The 23,540-nt window shown below is 35.1% G+C and overlaps 1 protein-coding gene across 1 annotated transcript in view; it reads left to right on the top strand.

Moving 5' to 3' along the window:
• The window catches only part of ANKRD36C (ankyrin repeat domain 36C), a 173,737-nt gene that overhangs the window by 41,400 nt on the left and 108,797 nt on the right, over positions 1-23,540 (top strand). Inside the window, exons 16-27 of the mRNA XM_063695529.1 lie at positions 784-850; positions 4,229-4,289; positions 4,709-4,776; positions 8,194-8,233; positions 10,373-10,401; positions 10,487-10,559; positions 13,742-13,770; positions 13,860-13,932; positions 20,106-20,134; positions 20,229-20,301; positions 21,967-21,995; positions 22,090-22,162. Of these exons, the coding sequence (XP_063551599.1) occupies positions 784-850; positions 4,229-4,289; positions 4,709-4,776; positions 8,194-8,233; positions 10,373-10,401; positions 10,487-10,559; positions 13,742-13,770; positions 13,860-13,932; positions 20,106-20,134; positions 20,229-20,301; positions 21,967-21,995; positions 22,090-22,162 (644 nt within the window). The remainder of the gene's footprint in view (positions 1-783; positions 851-4,228; positions 4,290-4,708; positions 4,777-8,193; positions 8,234-10,372; positions 10,402-10,486; positions 10,560-13,741; positions 13,771-13,859; positions 13,933-20,105; positions 20,135-20,228; positions 20,302-21,966; positions 21,996-22,089; positions 22,163-23,540) is intronic.

The raw sequence follows: 23,540 nt of genomic DNA, 5'->3' as shown, positions 1-23,540 counted from the left end.
GGGAGACTTTTCCAGCAGTCCCTCTCCTGAGTATCTGAGTGTCTACGAAGGTTCTTAAGCTTGCTGGTTTTTGTGGACCTGAATAAGGCAGGATCTATATGATGACAATAATTGGATTTTATAATTTTTAATGTTTTAATCTTCTGTGAAGAATATTCCCAAAGTACATTTGTACTTTGACTTTTGTACACTCAGCTTTCAAACATTTGCAGCTTTTCAGGGGGTTCCCTGTAGTGTTCTAGGGTGAAGAGAATCAATGGGCCCTCTTTAAGTAGCTTACATGCTGAAGATCTAAGACTCCCATTTTCCAGTGACACAAATTAGTCTTTGAATCAGAAATAGATAATGGAGAAGAGACCGTGCCTTTTCTACCTTGTTTTAGGTTATCAGGTTTACTGCAGTTCAGTAACAAAAGTTGTGTCAGATATCAATTGGATTTTCAGTTTAGTCTTTAGGGTAGATAATTTATAAGGACAAATTATTGTCTGGCTGTGCCATTATAATGCCTGTCACTATTTGTTACGGGTTTAAGGGTGAGTCTGCATTGGATATTTCATAGGTTGGGAGAAGTGGCAGCAGAAATAGGTAACTGAAATGTTTTCTAAAACGGAAGCCATATCTTAATTATACCAAGAAATATTGTTTAATATAAGGATAACTGACCTTCCTCAGACTTTGTTTTACCATTTGTTTTGGAGGGGACCTGCATGTATAGACTGATGGTTTTTGTTTTCTTTTAGGGAATGAACGTGCTCATTTTTTTCATATCTTTTTGCTCTGTAGGTGTCTCTACCTACTGGACCGTTTTGCACAGGCTGTGGCAAAGGATAAGTTTGCTTTGGAATCTGAGGTAGAGTACTCTCTTGTGAAATTAATTTTCTCACTCTTAATCTCATTTTTTATATTATTTTCTTCTAAAACTTAGCAATTGTCTACCTATCATTGTTTTATGTTAGTATTAAAACTTTTATTAGAGATAACTATTTTAAAGAAGTAGGGGGGTTAATTTTAATTTTTTTTTACTTTGCAAATAAGAAATAGTTGATAAATACTTTGAGAGGTGTGATCTGAAAAAAAAATTGCAGGAAAATACATAGTGACAGAAAAATGTGGTTCTGGAACGCTTTCCCACAACAGAGGAGATACAAATTTTGGTCTAGGCTTATCTAAGTAAGTGTTTTTACTTTGAGTTGTATATCATATGAGTATGACTAATAATACCTCTGTTTAAATGAATCTTTTTTACATCAGATGACTTATTATGGGAATCATGGAATCACCCTGTTACACATAGCATATAGTTTCTTTTCATTTCTTGTGCACCTATTTTAACATCATACAGTATTTTTGCAGAGAGCTACTTCTTTATTTTTATTCTTGGTTCTATATATTTAGACCAAAATAATATTACAAATTGTGGAAATTTAACTAGACATGGTATCATGTGCCTGTAGTCCCACCTATTCAAGAGTTCAAGCCAGGAGAATTTCTTAATCCCAGGAGTTTAAGACCAAGCTTGGCAATACAGCAAGAGCTTATCTCTAATTTAAAAAATTGTGGAATATTAGAAATTTAAATTCTGTTCTCACATCTATAGTAGAGAGGGTTTACACTGTGTTTTCCAAGTCTTTTTTATTAAGAGTATACTTTAAACTCTTTATCTAATTGAAGAATATGCATTTTGTTTAAAATAACAACCTGTTTGATAAGCAGAGACTCTTCATATTTCTATGATCAGACTTTAATTTCACAAGGTTTTTGCATTGTAATTAAAAAAAATCCACTCAGGGTCTTTGTATCTCATTCTAAATTTCAAATTTCAGAGGCTTTTGTGCTTAGTTATTGAAAAAATAATTGTAAAACTCCTGCATTACTATGAGCCACTTGAAGCTAGAAAACCTATTTGTATGTATCTTAAGCACCCAGAATAATGTCTTGCATGTAAGAAACATTTTATTAGTTTTTAATGTGAATCAACAAACAGGGAAATGGGCTTTTTTTAAATGGAATGTTACAGGTAACATAATATGCCTGAGATATCTAATAATTAAATCTATTAAATGTCTTGAATGTTCTGAATTTACCTTTTGTTCTAATGTTGAGAATCTATAAGTTGAGGTGAGTTATCCTGAGAAAATATGTTATAGAAGAAAATGAAAATTGGAAAAGATGGAAAGGAAATAGGAAAGGTGGATACAGCGTGTTTTCTAATATCTTCCAACTGGAAGCTTAGATTAGGATTTTAGATTAAATATTCTTAAATTTTTAAAGCCCCAACCATGTTCTATTAAATACATATTTTTCAGGACATACATTACTCTTTTTAAAATTTTTTTATTTTTTTATATTATTATACTTTAAGTTTTAGGGTACATGTGCACATTGTGCAGGTTAGTAACATATGTATACATGTGCCATCATCTAGCATTAGGTATATCTCCCAATGCTATCCCTCCCCCCTACCCCCACCCCACCACAGTCCCCAGAGTGTGATATTCCCCTTCCTGTGTCCATGTGATCTCATTGTTCAGTTCCCACCTATGAGTGAGAATATGCGGTGTTTGGTTTTTTGTTCTTGCGATAGTTTACTGAGAATGATGATTTCCAATTTCATCCATGTCCCTACAAAGGACATGAACTCATCATTTTTTATGGCTGCATAGTATTCCATGGTGTATATGTGCCACATTTTCTTAATCCAGTCTATCATTGTTGGACATTTGGGTTGGTTCCAAGTCTTTGCTATCGTGAATAATGCCGCAATAAACATACATGTGCATGTGTCTTTATAGCAGCATGATTTATAGTCCTTTGGGTATATACCCAGTAATGGGATGGCTGGGTCAAATGGTATTTCCAGTTCTAGATCCCTGAGGAATCGCCACACTGACTTCCACAATGGTTGAACTAGTTTACAGTCCCACCAACAGTGTAAAAGTGTTCCTATTTCTCCACATCCTCTCCAGCACCTGTTGTTTCCTGACTTTTTAATGATCGCCATTCTAACTGGTGTGAGATGGTATCTCATTGTGGTTTTGATTTGCATTTCTCTGATGGCCAGTGATGGTGACCATTTTTTCAAGTGTTTTTTGGCTGCATAAATGTCTTCTTTTGAGAAGTGTCTGTTCAAGGACATACATTACTCTTTCGAATTCTGAATAAAAATTCTTTCTCCAGGTGTTAAGTTGCTGGAATTTTATTGGTTTTTGTTTTTTTTTTTTTTTTCCTCTCTCTGTCTCTCTCTCTCTCTCTCTCTGTAGTAAGAATGTTTCAGCTTTCAGGTGAATGATCATGGTTAATTCTTGGGATGTGTTATTTTATAGTAAACAAATTAAACTTTTTATTACATAAGTATTTACACAAAACAAATTGTCGAGTAAATGCTAACCAGTATTATTAGGCATATATTATGAACACAAGCTTTTCTTTTAAGCTCATATTTGATCGACTGGTCATGTCTCTTTTTTTGTTTGTTTCTCCCTCCTTCCCCTTTGTTTAAAAATAACTTACCTCAGCCTAACATTTTCCTTGCAGACCGCATGTCTTTAGTGTCCGTTCTTTCATTTCACCTCTGTTTCTGTTGTCAGGATACTTAGTTACAGCTTTCTATTTAGTAACTATGTGTGGCCTTCATTCATGAATCATTGCTCCATAAGGTGGATGGTTGCTTTGTTCTGTCTTTTTTGGAAGGAGCGGAAGTTATACAATAATTTGTTTTTAGCTTTTGACACACAGAATAGAAGCAACTTATACTGTTTCCGATGCTAGCCCATTTAAAGATAGTACTACTGAAAACTACATTCTCACATTTTTTCCCGCAGAAAGTAATTCACATAAATATATATCATGCCTAAGTATTTTGAAAAATAAAGTGATTAATTGACTTTTTATTATTAGTTTTGTTCAGTCATACTCTAAATTACAGATGAGTACATTTTTGTCCTAGTTTGTTGTGGTTAATAAAAGAAACTAATGGATATCATAGTATTTGTATAATAATCAACTGGGGTTGAAAGGAGTAACATTTTGAGAATATCTGTATCACCAATCATAATCATCATCCCATGTGAATATGTAGATAAGTAAATGGCAGACTTGAGGTTTGAATCTACATATGAGTGACTTCAAAGTCCATCCTTTTTGTGTTAGATCATGTAGTAATGGTGGCAATTATCATTATTTTAACTTGCTGCATGTTATTCTTAAACCTATTGTGTCTTTCTTCTAGAATATTTCAGAACCATACTTTACGAACAGAAGGACTATTTCTCAACAATCTGAAGAAAAGTGTAAGCTATTTGAAACCTGACTATTATATTATCTACTGATTCTTTTTTTTCTCTCTTTTTCTTTCTTATTTTTTGTAGATAGAGTGTTACTCACTGTTGCCCAGGCTGGAGTGCAGTGGCATTATCTTGGCTCACTGCAACTTCCACCTCCTGGGTTCAAGTGATTCTCCTGCCTCAGCCTCCCGAGTAGCTGGGATTACAGGTGTGCACCACCACACCTGGCTATTTTTGTATTTTTGGTAGAGATGGAGTTTCACCATGTTGGCCAGGCTGGTCTTGAACACCTGACCTCATATGATCTGCCTGCATCAGCCCCCCAAACTGCTGGGATTAAAGCTGTGAGCCCCCACACCCGGTTCTTATTTACTGATTCTTAATTACATGCATTTCATCTACTCTTGACTTTGTTTTTACTGTAGTAGATGCTGCATGTGGCACTGACAAAACAGAAAATGGAACCTTGTTTGAAGACCAAAATGTTGATAAGGTAAATGAAGATGTGGTTAAAAGCCAACATAGAATAATCAGAGTCCAGTCCTGTTCACCAACTCACTCTTATCTGTTAATGATCTTTAGTTTTACAATGGTGAATTGTTTTATTTGGAAAATATTTTTCCCATGCTTTATTCACTTGCCATCTCCCTGTCTTTATAACGATGACAAGGATCCTATAAAGGAATGGAAGTTCTCAAGGTAATAATAGAAAAGAAGTGTGACAACAAGGGAAATATATGCATGGGACTAGGATTCCTAAAAGGTCGTGGGAGTAAATGATTCTTAGGTTTGCCATTAGGGAAGGAAAGAAGTAGAAAGCAACCTGAAAGAACAGCTCCACAAATACAAAGGTGAGGAGGGGAAAGAAGTAAGAATACAGAGTTGAATAAGAGTGTCAAGATGACAAAGATTAGTATAAAACACCTCAAAAACGGTGAATTTAAATGACAGTAGAATGTCTCCATATCATATTATAGAATTATTTTAAATCTAGATTAAGAGAAAGCCAAGTAATTAAAAAATTCTCAGATTCTTCTGAGTGACTTACGGGTGATTTTAATAAAGGATTGGAAGAAAATTTATGGGTGACTTTATTTAACATTCTGTTTTACATTTAAAAATAGCCAGGAGAGAATAACTTGAATATTTCTAGTTTAAATAAAACATACATATTTAAGGTAATGTGTATCTCTGTTGCCCTCATTAGATTATATAGATGGATCAAATCATCACACGTACACTGAAAATATATGCATCTATTTATTAATTTAAAAATTCTAAATGGAAAGAAAATTTCATCCTCACTTTTTTAAATTTCAGTAAAGTGATGTCTTATATTTTATCTAGTGAATGCTGTGTTCATAGATAATGCAAAGTAAAATGTGTTTTAGGCTATATCAGATTTTGAATGAATCATTAATTTTTTACTCTTGTTAAAAGTTTTTTAAAGTAATATTTGGTATATTCCTAAGTTGCTTAACTAATTTATTTCACTTTTCCATAATCTTGGAGCTGTTTTAGCCTTTTTTGATAAGAGGGAAAATAAATAATTAAATAATAAAAAATAATAAAAATTAATTAATACATAAATTAATAAAAGTTAAAATTTCTGGTTAATTTTTTTTTTTTGAGACGGAGTCTCGCTCTGTCGCCCAGGCTGGAGGGCAGTGGGCGATCTCGGCTCACTGCAAGCTCCACCTCCCGGGTTCACGCCATTCTCCTGCCTCAGCCTCGCGAGTAGCTGGGACTATAGGCGCCCGCCATCACGCCCGGCTAATTTTTTTTATATTTTTAGTAGAGACGGGGTTTCACTGTGTTAGCCAGGATGGTCTCGATCTCCTGACCTCGTGATCTGCCCGCCTCGGCCTCCCAAAGTGCTGGGATTACAGGCGTGAGCCACCACGCCTAGCCATTTCTGGTGAATTTTATAGGAGGTTTCTAATTTATATTCATTGAATGAGAAAAAATATATTTTTAACCTGGAACCCTGTTAAAGAAATAAATTATTACTTATTTCTGGAGCTAGTCTGACTTACCTTGTGCTGATAACATCTGTACTTAAGAACATACATGTGATGAATGCAATCAACACTCATGACTGTTTTCTAAACAAAGTACCTATTTTTATAGAATCGTAAGGAAAGAAATATTGCCAACAGAGTACACAGAATTATCTCTGGAATATTACTTTTAAAACTATCTCCTACAGTTGGGACATTTTGTGTTATTCTCTGGAAGCATTATTAACTTTAGTACTTATAGTTGTTATACCTTGCACATAAATGTATTCAGCTCTAAAACTCAGGAATCCTTTTGACTTGATGTTTCAAATAAATTTCTTCTCTCTTCATGTGAGTATTGGGTCCTGACTGACAGGCATAGTGTATTTGAAGACATGTAAATCTTCAGCTTGCATGGTGATATGATTATTTTACTTGATCCTTTCTCTGATTTTTAACTATTATCTTTATGGCATAAGTAGGCAATTAGAGCTATTAGTATATCATTTACAGGAGAATCAGAAAACCATATGAACTTTAAAATAGGTTTTACATTTCTCTCTTATATTTTAGTAGTACTTAAAATGCCTTATAATTCTATAATAGAATAAACATTCGTACAAGTTAAAAACTTTTAAGATGATTTTTTAAAAATGAGCTTTCTTAGGATAACTTGAATTATTGGTTTAGATAACTGTTTTCATTAAGTTCAAAAATGCAGATGACCATAATATTCCAGAAATAAATATCTGCATACATTAAGAAAATATATTTTATAGCTTTTAATCCAGTATAGAAATATATAATTGAAATTTTGAATCCCATGTTTTGTTTTCTTTTTATTTTCAAAACTTCAGGGTTCTTCACAGGTTTAAATTATCGAATCCTACCAGCTTAGTATATTTTACAAATGTTGACCTTCTCAACAACATATGGTTTTTTTGAGTAAGGTCATCTATTTCTACTCCAAATGTATTTACCCAGATAAGTCTTCTAAGTCCCCTTTGTGCCTCAAATTTGACAGGTCTCAAACTGCCTTCCAGATTCTTTCCTGACTCTTTGTAATCTACTCTGTCATCTGGCGTCCCAATTTTAGTAAATAACACCAAGAAAGTAGCAATGAAACATTGAAGCAGAAAAACTGCACTCCAGGTTTCCCTCACATTGCCAATCCAGTGACTCACCAAATTTTGTATTTTCTACCTTTAACCATTTCTCATATCTTATTACTGTAATACACTGTCTGCCCTATACTTTTGGAATGTTCGTTTTTGTTTCTCTCTTCTCCCCATGTTTATCTATCTATACATATGTCTTTCAGGGTGACCTTTCTTAAACATGTTTACTTTGATCTAACTCATCTGCTTACGGCTGGACCCTCATTACACGAAAGAAACATTTACATTCTAGCATAACACTTATTTTGCGGTTTGGCCTGTTTCTCCCATTTTATCTCTCCACTCCACTTTCTCTGTCTGTGCCCAAGTTTTACCACGTTATTGTGGTAGTTCTTATTGGCTATGCTGTTTCATTTTTTTGCACATGCTGCCCTCACTAGAAACACTTCACACTCTTAGTCTTCACTTGTCTATTTTAAAAATAGGACCCTAAATTTGCAGTGTCTCAGAAGCTTCCCAAGTAGAAATAAGTGTTATTGCCTTTGTGCTGTTACTGTATTTTATTGACTTGAATTGTAGAAATAATGAATTGTGTCTTTCTGCTTTTGTTTGTTTTTATAAGTTTCTTTTCTCACTTGATAAATAAATAAAATTAGTATTTTATTCATATTATCAGATTTTCCAGTATAGACCTTATGAATTTATAGACACAGAAAATGTTTCTTGAATTACTGACCGATTGAGTAGTAAATATAACATTTTCTGAAGATTTCTTTTTTTTTTTTTTAATAGGAAGGAAAAGCACTACCAACAACTGGACAAAAAGCAAATGGTATTGGTATTATAAAAAGTGCTCCATGAGAGCAATCAAATAATGATAATGTTATTTTTTGTGTACAAAGAAACAAAGGTGGTGAGGTAGTGAATATAGCTGAATAATTTTCTATGCTTTAATATAATTTTTGAAAATAAATATAACTAATTTAAATATAATTTAAAATAAATTTAAAATTAAATTAATTGTTAAATTACATTAAATTATAAGCCTAATTTTAATTAAATTATAAATATAATTTATTAATTTTTAATAGTAAATATAATTTAATTTAAACATACTTTTTCTTAAAACTTTGGTGAACACTTAAACTTGTAGATCAAAATATAATGTTCATTGTTGAGAAATGGACATTAGTATATTTACAAAAAAATGTGAGGTGGGATGGTGTAAATTAAGAAAGCAGCTGGCTAGGTAATTTGGAGGTTTCTGATGAGGAAACTTGAGGGAACTCACTTTATGTAGACTCAGTATATTCCCACTCAAAGAGAAGATTAAATTATTGCTGCTTTGGAGCTTACTGGAAGCAGAGGGTAGAAAAACGACAGGAAACCACAGGAACTCATTTCTTCTCTCTACAGGGGTTACACATCAATGATATGTGCTTCATTCATGTTTGTTAGTGAACTGGGATGCACTTGGATATCAAAACATTGGCAGTTTTCTTTAAAAACAGTGCTGTTTTTGATGAAATAGCCATTGTATAAATGTACCTCAGAGGCTGCTATGCTATAGCATATCAAACTGACTTTAGAAAAAAACAAACGAGAAATTTATTTCTTGAGTACTAAAAGTGTAACTGTCAATAATCATGGCAAATATTTTGATAGGTAAAAGTTGATTAAGCCGGGCGCCGTGGCTCACGGCTGTAATCCCAGCACTTTGGGAGGCTGAGGCGGGAGGATCACGAGGTCAGGAGATGGAGACCATCCTGGCTAACATGGTGAAACCCCATCTCTACTAAAAATACAAAAAGCCAGGCGTGGTGGTTTGTGCCTGTAGTCCCAGCTACTAGGGAGCCTGAGGCAGGAGAATCACTTGAACCTGGGTGGCGGAGGTTGCTGTGAGCCGAGATTGTGCCACTGCACTCCAGCCTAGGCAACAGAGCAAGACTCCATGTCAAAAATAAAAAAAAGAAAGTTGATTGTTATGAAAAAAATGTCAGTGGTGATTCAGAGATTTTTGGTTACATTTTGTAAATGAAAATCTGAGTACTCATTAGTTATTTGATGTGTAATGCATACTTTTTTTTGCATAAGTGAATGAAAAGATGGCAAGAGAACCAAAGTTGAGAATCCAGAAGTTGAAAATATCAGAAGTCTTCATGACTGTGGATGACATGAGTATTTTTAGAAACGATTTTTCTCCAAGTAGATATCTAAACTAATGATTGAGAGCACTTCCTGCCAGCAGAAGCGAATGATACATTTTCTTTTCTTTTTTTTTTGAGACGGAGTCTCGCTCTGTCACCCAGGCTTGAGTGTAGTGGCGGGATCTCGGCTCACTGCGAACTCCGCCTCCCGGGTTCACGCCATTCTTCTGCCTCAGCCTCCCGAGTAGCTGGGACTACAGGCGCCTGCCACCACGCCCGGCTAATTTTACGCATTTTTAGTAGAGACGGGGTTTCACCGTGTTAGCCAGGATGGTCTCGATCTCCTGACTTCGTGATCTGCCCGCCTCGGCCTCCCAAAGTGCTGGGATTACAGGCGTGAGCCACCGCGCCCGGCCGCGAATGATACATTTTCATGCACTCTCATTGCAACTTCATAGTTTCTAACATTTATTCTTCCGGGGTCCGCTTTGGTTCTCTCATTTGACGTCATCTTTTTTGGCTTCATCCAGCAGATTCACATTGGTAGAAATACTTTTCTATGTTACTTGTAGTCATGTGAAACCTAATCTCACCCTTGCAATCTGGACTGCATGTTTTATAGAATCTATATTGTGATTTTTCATGTGTATATTCCTGTCATGTTTGTGTGCTAACCAAAACAAGAGCAAAGCAACCCAAAGCCTAATGGGTAACAATTTCATGGGCAAGCATGAAGATTTCAGCTGGATACAAACACTGCATGATTGATGGTAGGCTGTGTCATATTTACCTGTAGTCAATTATGTGTTCCTTTTGCTTTGTAGTGTCTCCTGAGCAACCGCCTTTATTCACGGTAAACATATTTTCTTTAATTATTAACAAAATGCTCTGTGATATATACATGATATGTTAATCATTATGTTGTCAAACCCATTCAGCATACGGTGAAAGACAGAGATCACATTTCAACTAGATTCTTAGGAAGTATGGATTCACTAACTTCCAGTGAAGGTAAATTTGCCACTACAAATTTCGTTCTAGAAAATGTAGATGAAAATATTGAAAATGCTCATAGTTTTTTGATTCCCACTTTTTATCCAAATGAGATGGAAGGATTTGATGTAAATATGCTGATGTTCTTGTTAATGTCTTTGTTTACAAAATGATTTTTAAGGCATAAGGCGGACATTTTACACCGTGAGCTCTAGCCCAAATGCTTTTCCTTTAAAGTTGTCATCATCTAAAGATCCCAGTTTTGACTTCCTGTGCACGTTAGGGATTTGAGGAGGTGTATTTTGACACTAAATATTTTCAGTGCTTCAAAATTGATTGCAATACTCTTTTCTCTTCTTCATTTAGAGAAAAGCTATACCTGCTGACATTACAATTGTTTTAGAACTTCAACGCCTTTATGTCAGTGTTGTTACATTGAGAATCTTAATCACATCTTCTGATTACCGGATTGAGTTTCTGCATGTGTATGTGTGTGTGTATCTCTGATTAAAAATGAATAAAATGATTAATCATTCTTTTGTAACTCTTTGGTAGATACAGTGTTTTAAAACAATGATTCTGAGCTGTTTTGGCCTTAGAATATTTTCTTCTACTACTATTTATTGCCTACAGGTAACCAACAGCCTGAATTAATGTTTTTTACTTTTAAGTCACTGCAACGCACATTAAAAATACTTTACAAGATACTTGCACTTTCATAGGTAATATGTGGATTCTGTTTCCAAGTATCAAGTCTTCTATACCATTTCACACGGTGTACATAATAGCTGCAACTCGGTTTTTGTAATCAGTGGAATATATTTCAGATCTGTCCAGGTTGACACAGTTTGGTCATCTTTGATTTGTTTTATGACTGCACCACATATTTGATTTCTTTTATGACTGCACCACAATTAATTAAAGTCTCTTCATGCTGATACAAAATGAACATAAATATGATGACATACCAACATAGATTTGCTTATGTGGTTGCCTTTATTGATTTGTACTATAAAGAAATTAAATAGAAGTATTTCAGATACCCCGAGTATAGCTGTATACACTGCCATAGCTGTATTGACTACATTCATTACCCCTTAGAGCCGTGTTTTTCCATCGTGTTATGACTCTGAAAAACTCCAGTGTATGCTTTTCAGAGAATGACATTGGAAAGAAGAAATGGCCAAAGTATCATTTGGTACCTTGGCTTCCTTACATAGATGTTGAACTCCAGGAATGATCAAATCGCAGTTTAGAACCCCTTTGTTGAGCCCTATGAAGGGTTTCCAGGTGTCAAATGATAGTCTCCAGATGAAGAAATGCTCTATAATGCCTCACCGCTGAGTTTTCCTGTATTTTGTGCTTTTCTGAAAACTTTAAATACACGAATTTTTGGTAGAAATGAAAATCTTTCTGTTTTATATATTTGTTTCTGTCCATGGCACTCTGATCTCTGAGTCTGGTAAGGATCTAGCCTTGTCTTATTTATACCAGCAAGCAGTGTTGTCACTTAATGCTCTCGTTTTTCACGTAAATGACTGACATTTTCCCAAGTCTTCACAAGTGATTTCTGAAGATGTTGCTGCATTGAGCAGAGACTAGGTCATTGTAATTGCAGAAGTTTTAAAATTAAATATGTTTAATAAAATTTTAGAGTCTGTTTATCTGGAACACATAACACATAATGGTGTAATGTGTATTTAACCATAAATTAGCTTCACAAAAGTTTGTGTACATAAAAGTGTTTATATCCAAAGAAATTCTTATTTACTGCTCAGTAATCTCTTGTGTAGAAGAAAATATGTAACATAGTTTGCTGAGTCTTTGATAATAACCCTCAGTGTAAAATAAAGCCGTAAAGATAAAATGAGATTTGATACTCGATGAAACTGATGTGAGTGAATAGAAACTATGAAACTGTGTCTATGGGAGAGAGGAGGACATGGGGCTGCTATTGTGAAGAAGGAATTTGTACAAGTTAGTCCATTTTCTGTAACTTTTATATTCTAATAAAGGAAAACCATATCTTCATATTTATAAAAATGAGATTTTACTGGTTTGATCACAGGGGTGGTGAGAATAATGAAGAACAAAATGTGGAAGGCAAAGAATGAAGACCAGATAGTGAGATTAGATTCATCAACAAAAAAGAGTGCAAGTGGGGTGGGATGGTGTAAATAAAGAGAGCAGCTGGCTAGGTGTTCGGGGGTTTCTGATGAGGAAACCTGAGAACACTGACTTTATGTGGACCTGGTATATTCGCACTCGAACAGAATATTGGATTATTGTTGCTTCAGAGCTTAAGGGAAGCAGAGGTGGAAGAATGAGAGTAAACCACAGGGACTCAATTCTTCTCTCTGTAGGGGTCACACGTCGACAATAGGACAGGTGCTTCATGTTAGCAAAATGTGATGCACTGCATGTCAAACTGACTGTGGAAGCAAAACAATCAAGAAATATATCTCTTAAGTATTATTTATTTATTTATTTTATTATTATTATACTTTAAGTTTTAGGGTACATGTGCACAATGTGCGGGTTTGTTAAAATGTAACTGTCGATAATCATGGCAAATATTTTGATATATAAAAGGTGATTAACATGAAAAAAGCCTCTGATGTTTCAAATATTTTGGTTAGATTTGTTTTATGGGAATCTAATTACACATTAGTTATTTGGAGTGCAATGTATACATTTTTTGCATAAGTGAATGAAGAGATGGCAGGAGGGCTAAAGTTGAGAATCCAGGAAATGGAAAAACAGCAGAAGCGTGCATGACTGTGGACAACATGAGTATTTTTGTTAATTATGCTTCTGTATGTAGATATCTGAACTAATGAACTGAGAATACATTCTGCAAGCAGAAGTGAATGATAGATTTTAATGAAATTGATAGTTTTTAAGTTAGAGGACAAAATGAAGAACAGGAGAACTATTGTACTATTATAGTATAAATGGTTCTTGGGTGATTTTCTTCAGGGTACACCATAGCGTTCTACCATGGGCTTTGACATTTATCCTTCTGGGGTCCTATTTGGTCCTTTCTTTTGACATCACATTTTTTGGCTTCAGTTAAGAGGATCACATTGGTAGAAGTACTTTCGTGTGTTAGTTGTAGTCATGTGAAACCTAATCTCTCTCTTGAAATCTGGACTACATGTTTTATGAAAACTTAATTATGTGTCCCTTTTGCTTTGTAGAATCTTCTGAGCGACCTCCTTTATCCACGGTAAACAAATATATTTTCATTTTTAATTAACAAAATGCTTTGTGATATATACATGATATATTAATCATTATGTTGTAAAACCCATTCAGCTTACTCTGAAAGAGGCAGATCCCAGTTCAAAAGCAGCCATGAGAAGGAAGGATTCACCACCTCCAGGAAAAGGTAAATTTGCCAATACAAGTTTCATCTGGAAAGAAGGACATGAATATACTGGAAATATTCATAGCCTTCTGATTCTTACTTCTTTTACCCCAATAAGATAGAAGGATTTGATCTAAATGATGCTGATGCTGTTGTTAGTGTCTATGCTTATAAAATGACATTTAGAAGAACAAGGGAAAGAAATTTTAAAAATGTGAGCTCTAGCTCAGATGCTTTTCCTTTTAGGTTGTGATAAAGATCCCAGTGTGGAATTTGTATGCATGTTAGGGGTTCAAGGAGATGAATTTTGAAACTATAAATATTTTTCAGTGCTTCAATTTCTGGTTGCAATACTGTCTTTTACCTAGAGAAAAGCTATACCAGCTGACATTACAATTGTGTTAGAACTTCATCTTCTTTGTGTCGGTGTTGTCACACTGAGAACCTTCGAGTCTTCACCCAATCACATGCTCTGATTACCAGCTTGAATTTCTGCATGTGTATGTGTGTGTGCGCTTTTGTTTGTGAGTTTGGGTGTGTGTGATACCTCTGATTCTGGAAAATGAATAAAGTCATTAATCATTTTTTGGTGACTCTTTGGTAGATACAGGGTTTTAAAGCAATGATTCTGAGCTGTTTTAGCCTTAGAGTCTTTGATACTACTACAATTCATTGCCTACAGGTAACCAACAACCTGAATTAATGTTGGTTTGTTTGCTTTGTATTATACCTTAAATTCTGGGATACATGTGAAGAACATGCAGGTTTTTTACATAGGCATACATGTGCCATGGTGGTTTACTGTACCCATCAACCCATCAGCTACGTTAGGTATTTCTACTAATACTGTCCCTCCCCTAGGACCCCATCTCCCTGACAGGCCCCGGTGTGTGATGTTCCCCTCCCTGTGTCCATGTGTTCTCATTGTTCAACTCCCACTTATGAGTGAGAAAATGTGGCATTTGGTTTTCTTTTCCTGTGTTAGTTTGCTGAGAATAATGGTTTCAGGCTTCATCCATGTCTTTGCAAAGGACATGAACTCATCCTTTTTTATGGCTGCATAGTATTCCATGATGTGTATATGCCACATTTTCTTTATCCAGTCTATCACTGATGGGCATTCAGGTTGGTTCCAAGTCTTTGCTATTGTGAATAGTGCTGCAATAGACATACATGTGCATGTGTCTTTATAGTAGAATGATTTGCAATCTTTGGGATATGTATTCAGTAATGGGATTGCTGGGTCAAATGGTATTTCTGGTTCTAGATCCTTGAGGAATCACCACACTGTCTTCCACAGTGGTTGAAATAATTGACACTCCCACTAACAATATAAAAGCGTTCCTATTTCTCCACATCCTCTCCAGCATCTGTTGTTTCCTGAGTTTTTAATGATCACCATTCTAACTGGCACGAGCTGGTATCTCGTGGTTTTGATTTGCATTTCTCTAATGATCAGTGATCATGAGCCTTTTTTTCATGTGTTTACTGGCTGAATAAATGTCTTCTTTTGAGCATATCCTTCACCCACTTTTTGATGAGGTTGTTTGTTCTTTTCTCATAAATTTGTTTAAGTTCCTTTTAGATTCTGGATATTAGCCTTTTGTCAGATGGAGAGATTGCGAACATTTTCTCCTGTTCTGTAGGTTGCCTGTTCCCTCTGATCATAGTATTGGAAGTTCTGGCCAGGGCAATCAGACAAGAGGAAAAAATAAAGGGTGTTCAAATAGGAAGAAAGGAAGTCAAATTGTCTCTGCAGATAACATGATTGTATTTTTAGGAAACCAAATTGTCTCAGCCCCAAATCTCCTTCAGCTGATAAGCAACATCAGCAAAGTCTCAGGATACAAAATCAGTGTGCAAAAATCACAAGCATTCCTATACACCGATAAAAGACAAACAGCAAAATCATGAGTGAATGCCCATTCACAATTGCTACAAAGAGAATAAAATACCTAGGAATACATCTCACAAGGGATGAGAAAGACCTCTTCAAGGAGAACTACAAACCACTGCTCAAGGATATAAGAGAGGACACAAACAAATGGAAGAACATTCCATGCTCATGGATAGGAAGAATCAATATCATGAAAATGGCCATACTGCCCAAAGTAATTTATAGGTTCAATGCTATAGACTACCATTGACTTTCTTCACAGAATTAGAAAAAACTACTGGAAATTTCATATGGAACAAAAAAGGGCCCATATAGCCGAGACAATTGTAAGCAAAAAGAACAGAGCTGGAGGCATCACACTACCTGACTTCAAACTACACTACAAGGCTATAGTAATGAAAACAGCATGGTACAGCTACCAAAACAGCGATATAGACCAATGGAACAGAACAGAGGCCTCAGAAGTAACACCATACATCTACAACCATATGATCTTTGACAAACCTGACAAAAAGCAATCAATGGGGAAAAGATTACCTATTTAATAAATGGTGTTGGGAAAACTGGCTAGCCTTATGCAGGAAACTGAAACTGGACCCATTCCTTACACCTTATACAAAAATTAACTCAAGATAAATTAAAGACTTAAACGTTTAAGTAAGACCTAAAACCATAATAACCCTAGAAGAAAATCTGGGCAATACCATTCAGGACATTGGCATGGGCAGAGACTTCATGACTAAAACACCAAAAGCAATGGCAACAAAAGCCAAAATTGACAAATGGGATCTAATTAAACTAAGGAACTTGTGCAGTTTTATTTGGGAGTGTGCGTGAGGTACCTCTGAGTTTCAAAAATGAAGAAAGTAAGTGGTCATGCTTTCCTGACTCTTTGGTAGACATAGCCTTTTAAGACGGTGATTCTGAGCTGTTACGGTTTTGGGTTTTCTATAATACTGAAGCTTACTGCTGACATGTAACCAAGAGCTTGAATTAATTTAAAAAAAAAAGAAATCACCCAAATGCACATTAAAAACCTCTTACAACATATGTGCACATTCATAGATAACATGTAGGACTTGATTTTGTGTATTAAAAACTTGTAGAAAAGTACAGTCAGTACACTTAATGAATGCAACTTGGTCTTTGTAAAATCAGTGATATATATTTCAGATCTATCCACATTGACCCAGTGAGTTATTTCTTGATTTATTGTATGATCTCATGATATGCCATGTGATGACTACAGCATATTATGCTCTCTTCATGCTGATACCATATGGACATAAATATGATGACATACCAACATGGATATGCTTACGTGGTTGCTTTTATTGATTTGTACTATATTAGAAATGAAACAGAAGTATTGGAAATCCTAGCAAGCATAGCTGTATCTCTCCCATGGCTGTGTTGATTGCAACTGTTTCCCCCTTAAAGCATGTCTTTTTGACATGTCCTGACTCTGAGAAAATCCAGTATGTGCTTTTCAGAGACTAACAGTAAGGAGTGGAAATGGCCAATGGTCAAAGTGTTACTTGTCCTCTTGGCTCCCCTTCATGAATGTTAAACTCTAAACTACTCAGATCACAATTTAGAACCCCTTTGTTGATCCCTATAGAGTGTTCCCAGATGTCAAATGGCAAATGGGACTTTGATGAAGAAACACCCTGTAAAGCCATATTGCTCTGGTTTTTGTGTGTGAATGTGTGTGTGTGTGTGTGTGTGTGTGTATTTTTTTCTCTTCTGAAAACTGTAAATAGAGGAATTTTCATTACAAATGAAAATATTTCTGTTCCATATTTATTTCCTGTCTAATGTACTTTGCTCTTCTTGGATCTAGTAAGGATCTCAGCTTGTCTTTTTTATACCTGCAAAAAATTATGTCAGTGCTTCATTTTTCATGTCAATTACTGACATGTTTTCAAGTCTTCACAAGTTATTTCTGAAGATTTTGGTGCATCAAGGAGAGACTGTCATTGTAGTTAAAGAAGTTTCTAAATAGGTTATATTCAATAAAATTTCAGAGCTTGTTTCTCTGGAAAGCATAGACATAGTGGTGTTATGGGTAGTTAAACATAAAATAGCTCCACAAAGTGTTGTGTACATAAAAGTGTTCATATCCTGGAAAATCCTAGTTTATTGCTCAGTACTGTCTGCTGGAGAGGAAAACAGGTAGGATAGGCTGCTGAGCCTATGATAATAACTCATAATATGAGGTGAAAGCGTAGAGACAAAATGAGAGATGATAGATACTCAAACCGATGTGAGTGAAGAACAGCTGTGAAAGAGTGTCTATGGGAGAGAGGAGGCCATGGGGCTGCTTTTGTGAAGAAGGAATTTGTACACATTAGTCAAGTGACTGACACATTTAACATTTTAATAAAGCAAAACCTTATCTTCACATGTGTCAGAATGGGATTGTACAGATGTCACATACAGTGGTGGTGAAAATAATGAAGAAACGAATGTGGAGGGCAAAGAATCAAGTCCACCAATATGGATATTAGATTTATGAACAAAAAAGAGTGTAAGTCAAATTGGGCAGAACAAAGAAAGCAGCTAGTGAGGTAATTTGGAGGTTTCTGATGAGGAGACTTGTGGGAAGTCGCTTAATGGAAAGCAGAAGCAGAAGTTAGAAGGATGAGGGTAACCCACAGGGTCTCATTTCTTCTCCCTAGAAGTTTTGCACATCAATGATACATGCTTCGTTCACATCAGATTTTTGTTTTTTGTTTTTTTTTGGAAAGCTGTGTTTGCTGAGGTAGTTATTTTGTAAAAGAACCTGAGAGACCCTGATGGTATATCATGTGAAACTAGATTTAAAAAAAAAGGAATCAAAGAATGTATTTTAAGAGTACTAAACAGATAACTGCCAATAATCATGACAATCATGACATATGTATATATATGTATTATGTCATATTGGTTGGTTATTTATAAGAAAAGAAGTCTCTAGTGATTTAGAAACTTTGTTTAGTTTATTTTCATAGGAATCTGATTACACATTATTTCATTGATGTGTATGTTTTTGCAAAAGTGGACGAAGAGACAGTGAGAAAGTCGAACTGCTGAATCCAGGAAATGTAAAAACATCAGGAGTCTTCATGAGTATAAATAAAATGATTTTTTAAATTATAACTCTTAGATTAAGTGAACTCACTTCAGATGCATTTAGAATATTTGCATAAGGGATGATTTCATTTTTGGCTGCTCCAGGAACTACTGGAAGCAGGAAAGAGTGATAGAATTGGGATAAGCCACAGTGACTCATTGTTCCTCTTTGTTACCATTGGGCACCAGAGGTATATGTTTTGTTGACATTGGTTATTCAAATGAGATAAATGTGAATATGCATACATTGGCTTTGTTTTTCAAGGAGCTATTGGATAAAATAGCAACTTAATAAAAATTCTCTAGAGAATACATGATACTTTAACCAGACTATTTTAGAAGTGAAAATAATGTTGAATTCATTACTTGACTCCCAAATGGTTATTTTCAAGGAATATTGGAGTGATTTCCAGATGTAAAAGCTTATTCATATCTAATGCTTGTAGAAACTTTATTTTGTATAAGTATGTCAAATTTGCTAATTTATTACACTTTTTGATGAAGTTTATATATTATACCTTGTTGCAATGCGTGGATGAAGGAACTTTTGGAAGGCTAAACTAGAAGATACAAGAGATGTAGACACATTATTACACCATATGGGTGTGAGAAATAATGAATATTACATACTAGAATTCACCAAACATATATCCAAGCTGATTAAGTTAGGACACTTCCACTGAAGAGATTTCAACTAAAGTGTCATTATAATTGTGTACCTTCTCACTGATTAATCAAGTTAAAGAGCATGATGAATGTTTGCAGTAAAATGTTCCAAATCATTCTGATATCTTGCATGAAAGACATGCGGGTGCATGTATCACCTGCTTTGACGTTGATTCCCAGGTGTATGAGTTGGACTCTGATTTTAGATCACATTTGTCCTCATCACTCAGCATATCCACATTGATATTGACATGGCTTTATCTTAGTTTTAGACATATGGAGAAAGTCATATCACATTTGAAATTGTCAGTGTATATTTCTTGAAGCCTGTATTCCTATTTTCTTCAGTGTATTTCCTTCATGTTTAGTCCCAAGAAACAAAGTATAAAATATCAAAGCCTACAGTAATACAGGCAGGAGTACAAAACTTGATGCTAACATGCTATCCGTGCATTAATGTATGGATAACATTATCATATTTACATATGATTGATTATGTATCCCTTTTGCTTTTCAGTATCTTCTCAGAAACAACCAGCTGAGAAGGTAATTAAAGTCTCATTTATATGTTGAACTATTAACTGTATAGTCTATGAAACCTACTTTACATATTGATTATTTTGTTTCAAATCCCATTCAGGCTACAAGTGATGACAAAGATTCTGTTCCAAATATAGCCACAGAAATAAAGGAGGGACCAATATCTGGGACAGGTAATTTTGCAAAACACTTCTAATGTCATGTTCAATCAAGATGGAAGAGAACTTCCCTTCCCCAAATAAATCAGTGGGGAGTTCGTCTAAGCTGCACGTTCTGATTCAGTACGCCTGAGATTCTTCATTTGTAGTGAGTTCTCAGGTGACCCTGATGCTGCTGGTCCTTGGTCATGATCTGAGTAGTAAGATTGTAGACTTCCCTACATTGAAATTGGGAAGAAGAACCATTGGAGAGCAGTTCAACACATACCAGGCTAAGGAAGCAGCATAATTTTGCTTTAATTTTACAGCATGTTTCCATCAAGAGGGGAAAGAGAATGAGATGATGTAATAGATATTATAGGCATCATATCATATTGTTATAAACAGAGGGAAAAGTGATCCTAATAACTCCATGAACACTGTAGAATGAGAGCTAAGAAGACCACTGATGTAGCAATTATTTTCCTCAAGAAGGAGGGATTGTGAGGCAGGAAGGAGGAAAAAGAAAGTATTTATGTAATTTTGGGGTTTCTGCTGAGGAAACCTGAGTGAACTCATTTCAGATGCATTTAGAATATTTGCATAGAAGAAGATTTGATTTTGGCTGCTCCAAGAACTACTGGAAGCAGGAAACAGTGCTAGAATCGGGATAAACCACAGTGACTCATTACTCCTCTTTGTTACTATTAGGCATCAGAGATACATGTTTTCTGGCCTTTACTTATAAAAATGAGATAAACTTGTATATGAATACATTGGCTTCCTTGTTCAAGGAGCTAACTCTTGGATAAAATAGCTATTTAATGAAACTTCCTTAGAGACTAACATGATACTTCCAACAAGGCTATTTTAGAAACAAAAATGATGTTGAATTCTAATTAACTCCTACAGTGGTGATTTTCAATGAATATTGGAGTGATTTCTGAATGTAAAACTTATTAATATCTAATGCTTGTAGCAGTTTTACTTTGTAGAAGTATGTTAACGTTGGTAATTGATATTTTTATTGAGGCTAATATATTATCGTTTGTTGCCATGAGTGGATGAAGAAACTTTCAGAAGGCTAAACTAGTGGATACAAGAAACTTAGGCAAATTATTACACCACATGGGTGTGAGAAATAATGAATATTATCTACTAGATTTCAGGAAACATATATCCAAGGTGATCAATTTAGGATACTTCCACTGAAGAGACGTGAAGTGTACATTTAACTGAATTGTCATCGTAATTGTGTATCTTCTAGTTATTGGGCAAGTTAAAGGGCATGATGAACGTTTGTAGTATAATGGTGTAAATCCTTTTGATTTCTTGCAAGAAAGACATGAGGGATCATGTACCACCTGCTTTGACATTGATTCTCAGGTGTGTGAGTTACTCCTCTGATTTGTCCTCATCACTCGGCATATCCACATTGATATTGACACGGTTTTATTTTAGTTTTAGACGTATCATGAATCATACCATGTTTGAAATTGTAAGGGTATATTTTGTGAAGGCTGTATTCCTTTTTTTCAGTGTATTTCTGTTGTGTTCCAGTCTCCAGACAAAAAGTAGAAAACATCAAAGCCTACACTAGTACAGGCAGGAAGATACAGTTTGATGCTAACACTGCATGAATATATGGATAAATTTATCATATGTACATGTGAGTGATTATGTATCCCTTTTGCTTTTCAGTGTCTTCTCAGAAACAACCAGCTGAGAAGGTAATTAAAGTCTCATTTATATGTTGAACTATTAACTGTATAGTCTATGAAACCTACTTTACGTATTGATTATTTTGTTTCAAATCCCATTCAGGCTACAAGTGACGAGAAAGATTCTGTTTCAAATATAGCCACAGAAATAAAGGAGGGACAACAATCTGGGACAGGTAATTTTGCAAAACACATTTAATGTCATGTTCAGTCAAGATAGAAAAGTACTTCTCTTCCCCGAATAAATCAGCGGGGGATTCATTGAAGCTGCACATTCTGATTCAGCAGGCCTGAGATTCTTCAGTTCTCGGGTGACACTGATGCTGCTGGTCTTTGACATGATCTTTGCAGTAAGATTATAGACTTCACCACGTTGAAATTGGGAAGAAGAAACGTTGGAGAACCATTAAAGACATAAGGAGTCAGGGGACAGCATAATTTTGCATTAATTCTACAGCATGTTTTCACCAAGGGTGGAAGGAGAAAGAGATGAAGTATAGATTTTACAGACATCACATCGTATTGCTAAAAACAGATGGAGAAATTATGGTAATAACCCATAAACACTGTAGAACGAGAGCTAAGGAGACCACTGATGTAGCAATGACTTTCCTCAAGGAAGAGGATTGTCAGGCAGGAAGGAGGGAAAATAAGAAGTTATTTATGTAATTTTGGGGTTTCTTCTGAGGAAACCTGAGTTCAGTTGCATATTTGAACATTTTTGTAAAAGAAGCTTTGATTTTGGCTGCTTTAGGAAACAGTGGAAGCAGGAAGGAGTACTAGAACTGGGATAAACCACAGTGACTCATTACTCCTCTTTGTTACTGTTGGGCATCAGAGATATACATTTTGTTGATATTAGTTATTCAAATGACATAAACATGAATATGCATATATTGGCTTTGCTTTTCAATTAGCTAACTTTTGGATAAAAATAGCAATTTAATGAAAATGCTTTAGAGAATAACATGATATTTTATGCCAGATAATTTTAGGAAGAAAAATAATGGTGAATTCATTAATTGACTTTTAAAATTCTTATTTTCAATGAATATTGGAGGGATTTCCAAATGTAAAAGGTTATTCATATCTAATGCTTGTAGCAACTTTATTTTGTATAAGTATGTCAAATTTGATCATTTATTATACTTTTTGATAAGGTTCATATATTATATTTGTTGCCATGAGTGGATGAAGAACCTTTCTGTAGCCTAAACTAGAGGACACAACAAATGTAGGCACATTATTACACCACATGGGTTTGAGAAATAAAGAATATTATATACAGGATTATCCCAACCTATATCCAAGCTGTTGAAGCTGGGCCACTTCCACCGAGGACTTGTGAAGTGTACGTTCTACTAAAGTGTCATTGTCATTGTGTACCTGCTCAATTACCAGGCAAGTTAAAGAGCATGATGAATACTTGCAGTATAATGGTATAAATCCCTCTGACGTCTTGCATGAAAAACATGCAGTAGCATTTAGTACCTTCTTTGACATTGATTCCTGGGTGTATGAGTTGCTCCTCTGATTTTAGATCACATTTCTTTT

The sequence above is a fragment of the Gorilla gorilla genome, chromosome 12, assembly GCF_029281585.2.
Source record: "Gorilla gorilla gorilla isolate KB3781 chromosome 12, NHGRI_mGorGor1-v2.1_pri, whole genome shotgun sequence".
In the NCBI taxonomy this organism is placed as follows: domain Eukaryota; kingdom Metazoa; phylum Chordata; class Mammalia; order Primates; family Hominidae; genus Gorilla; species Gorilla gorilla.
This window is presented reverse-complemented; position numbering and strand designations above follow the sequence as displayed.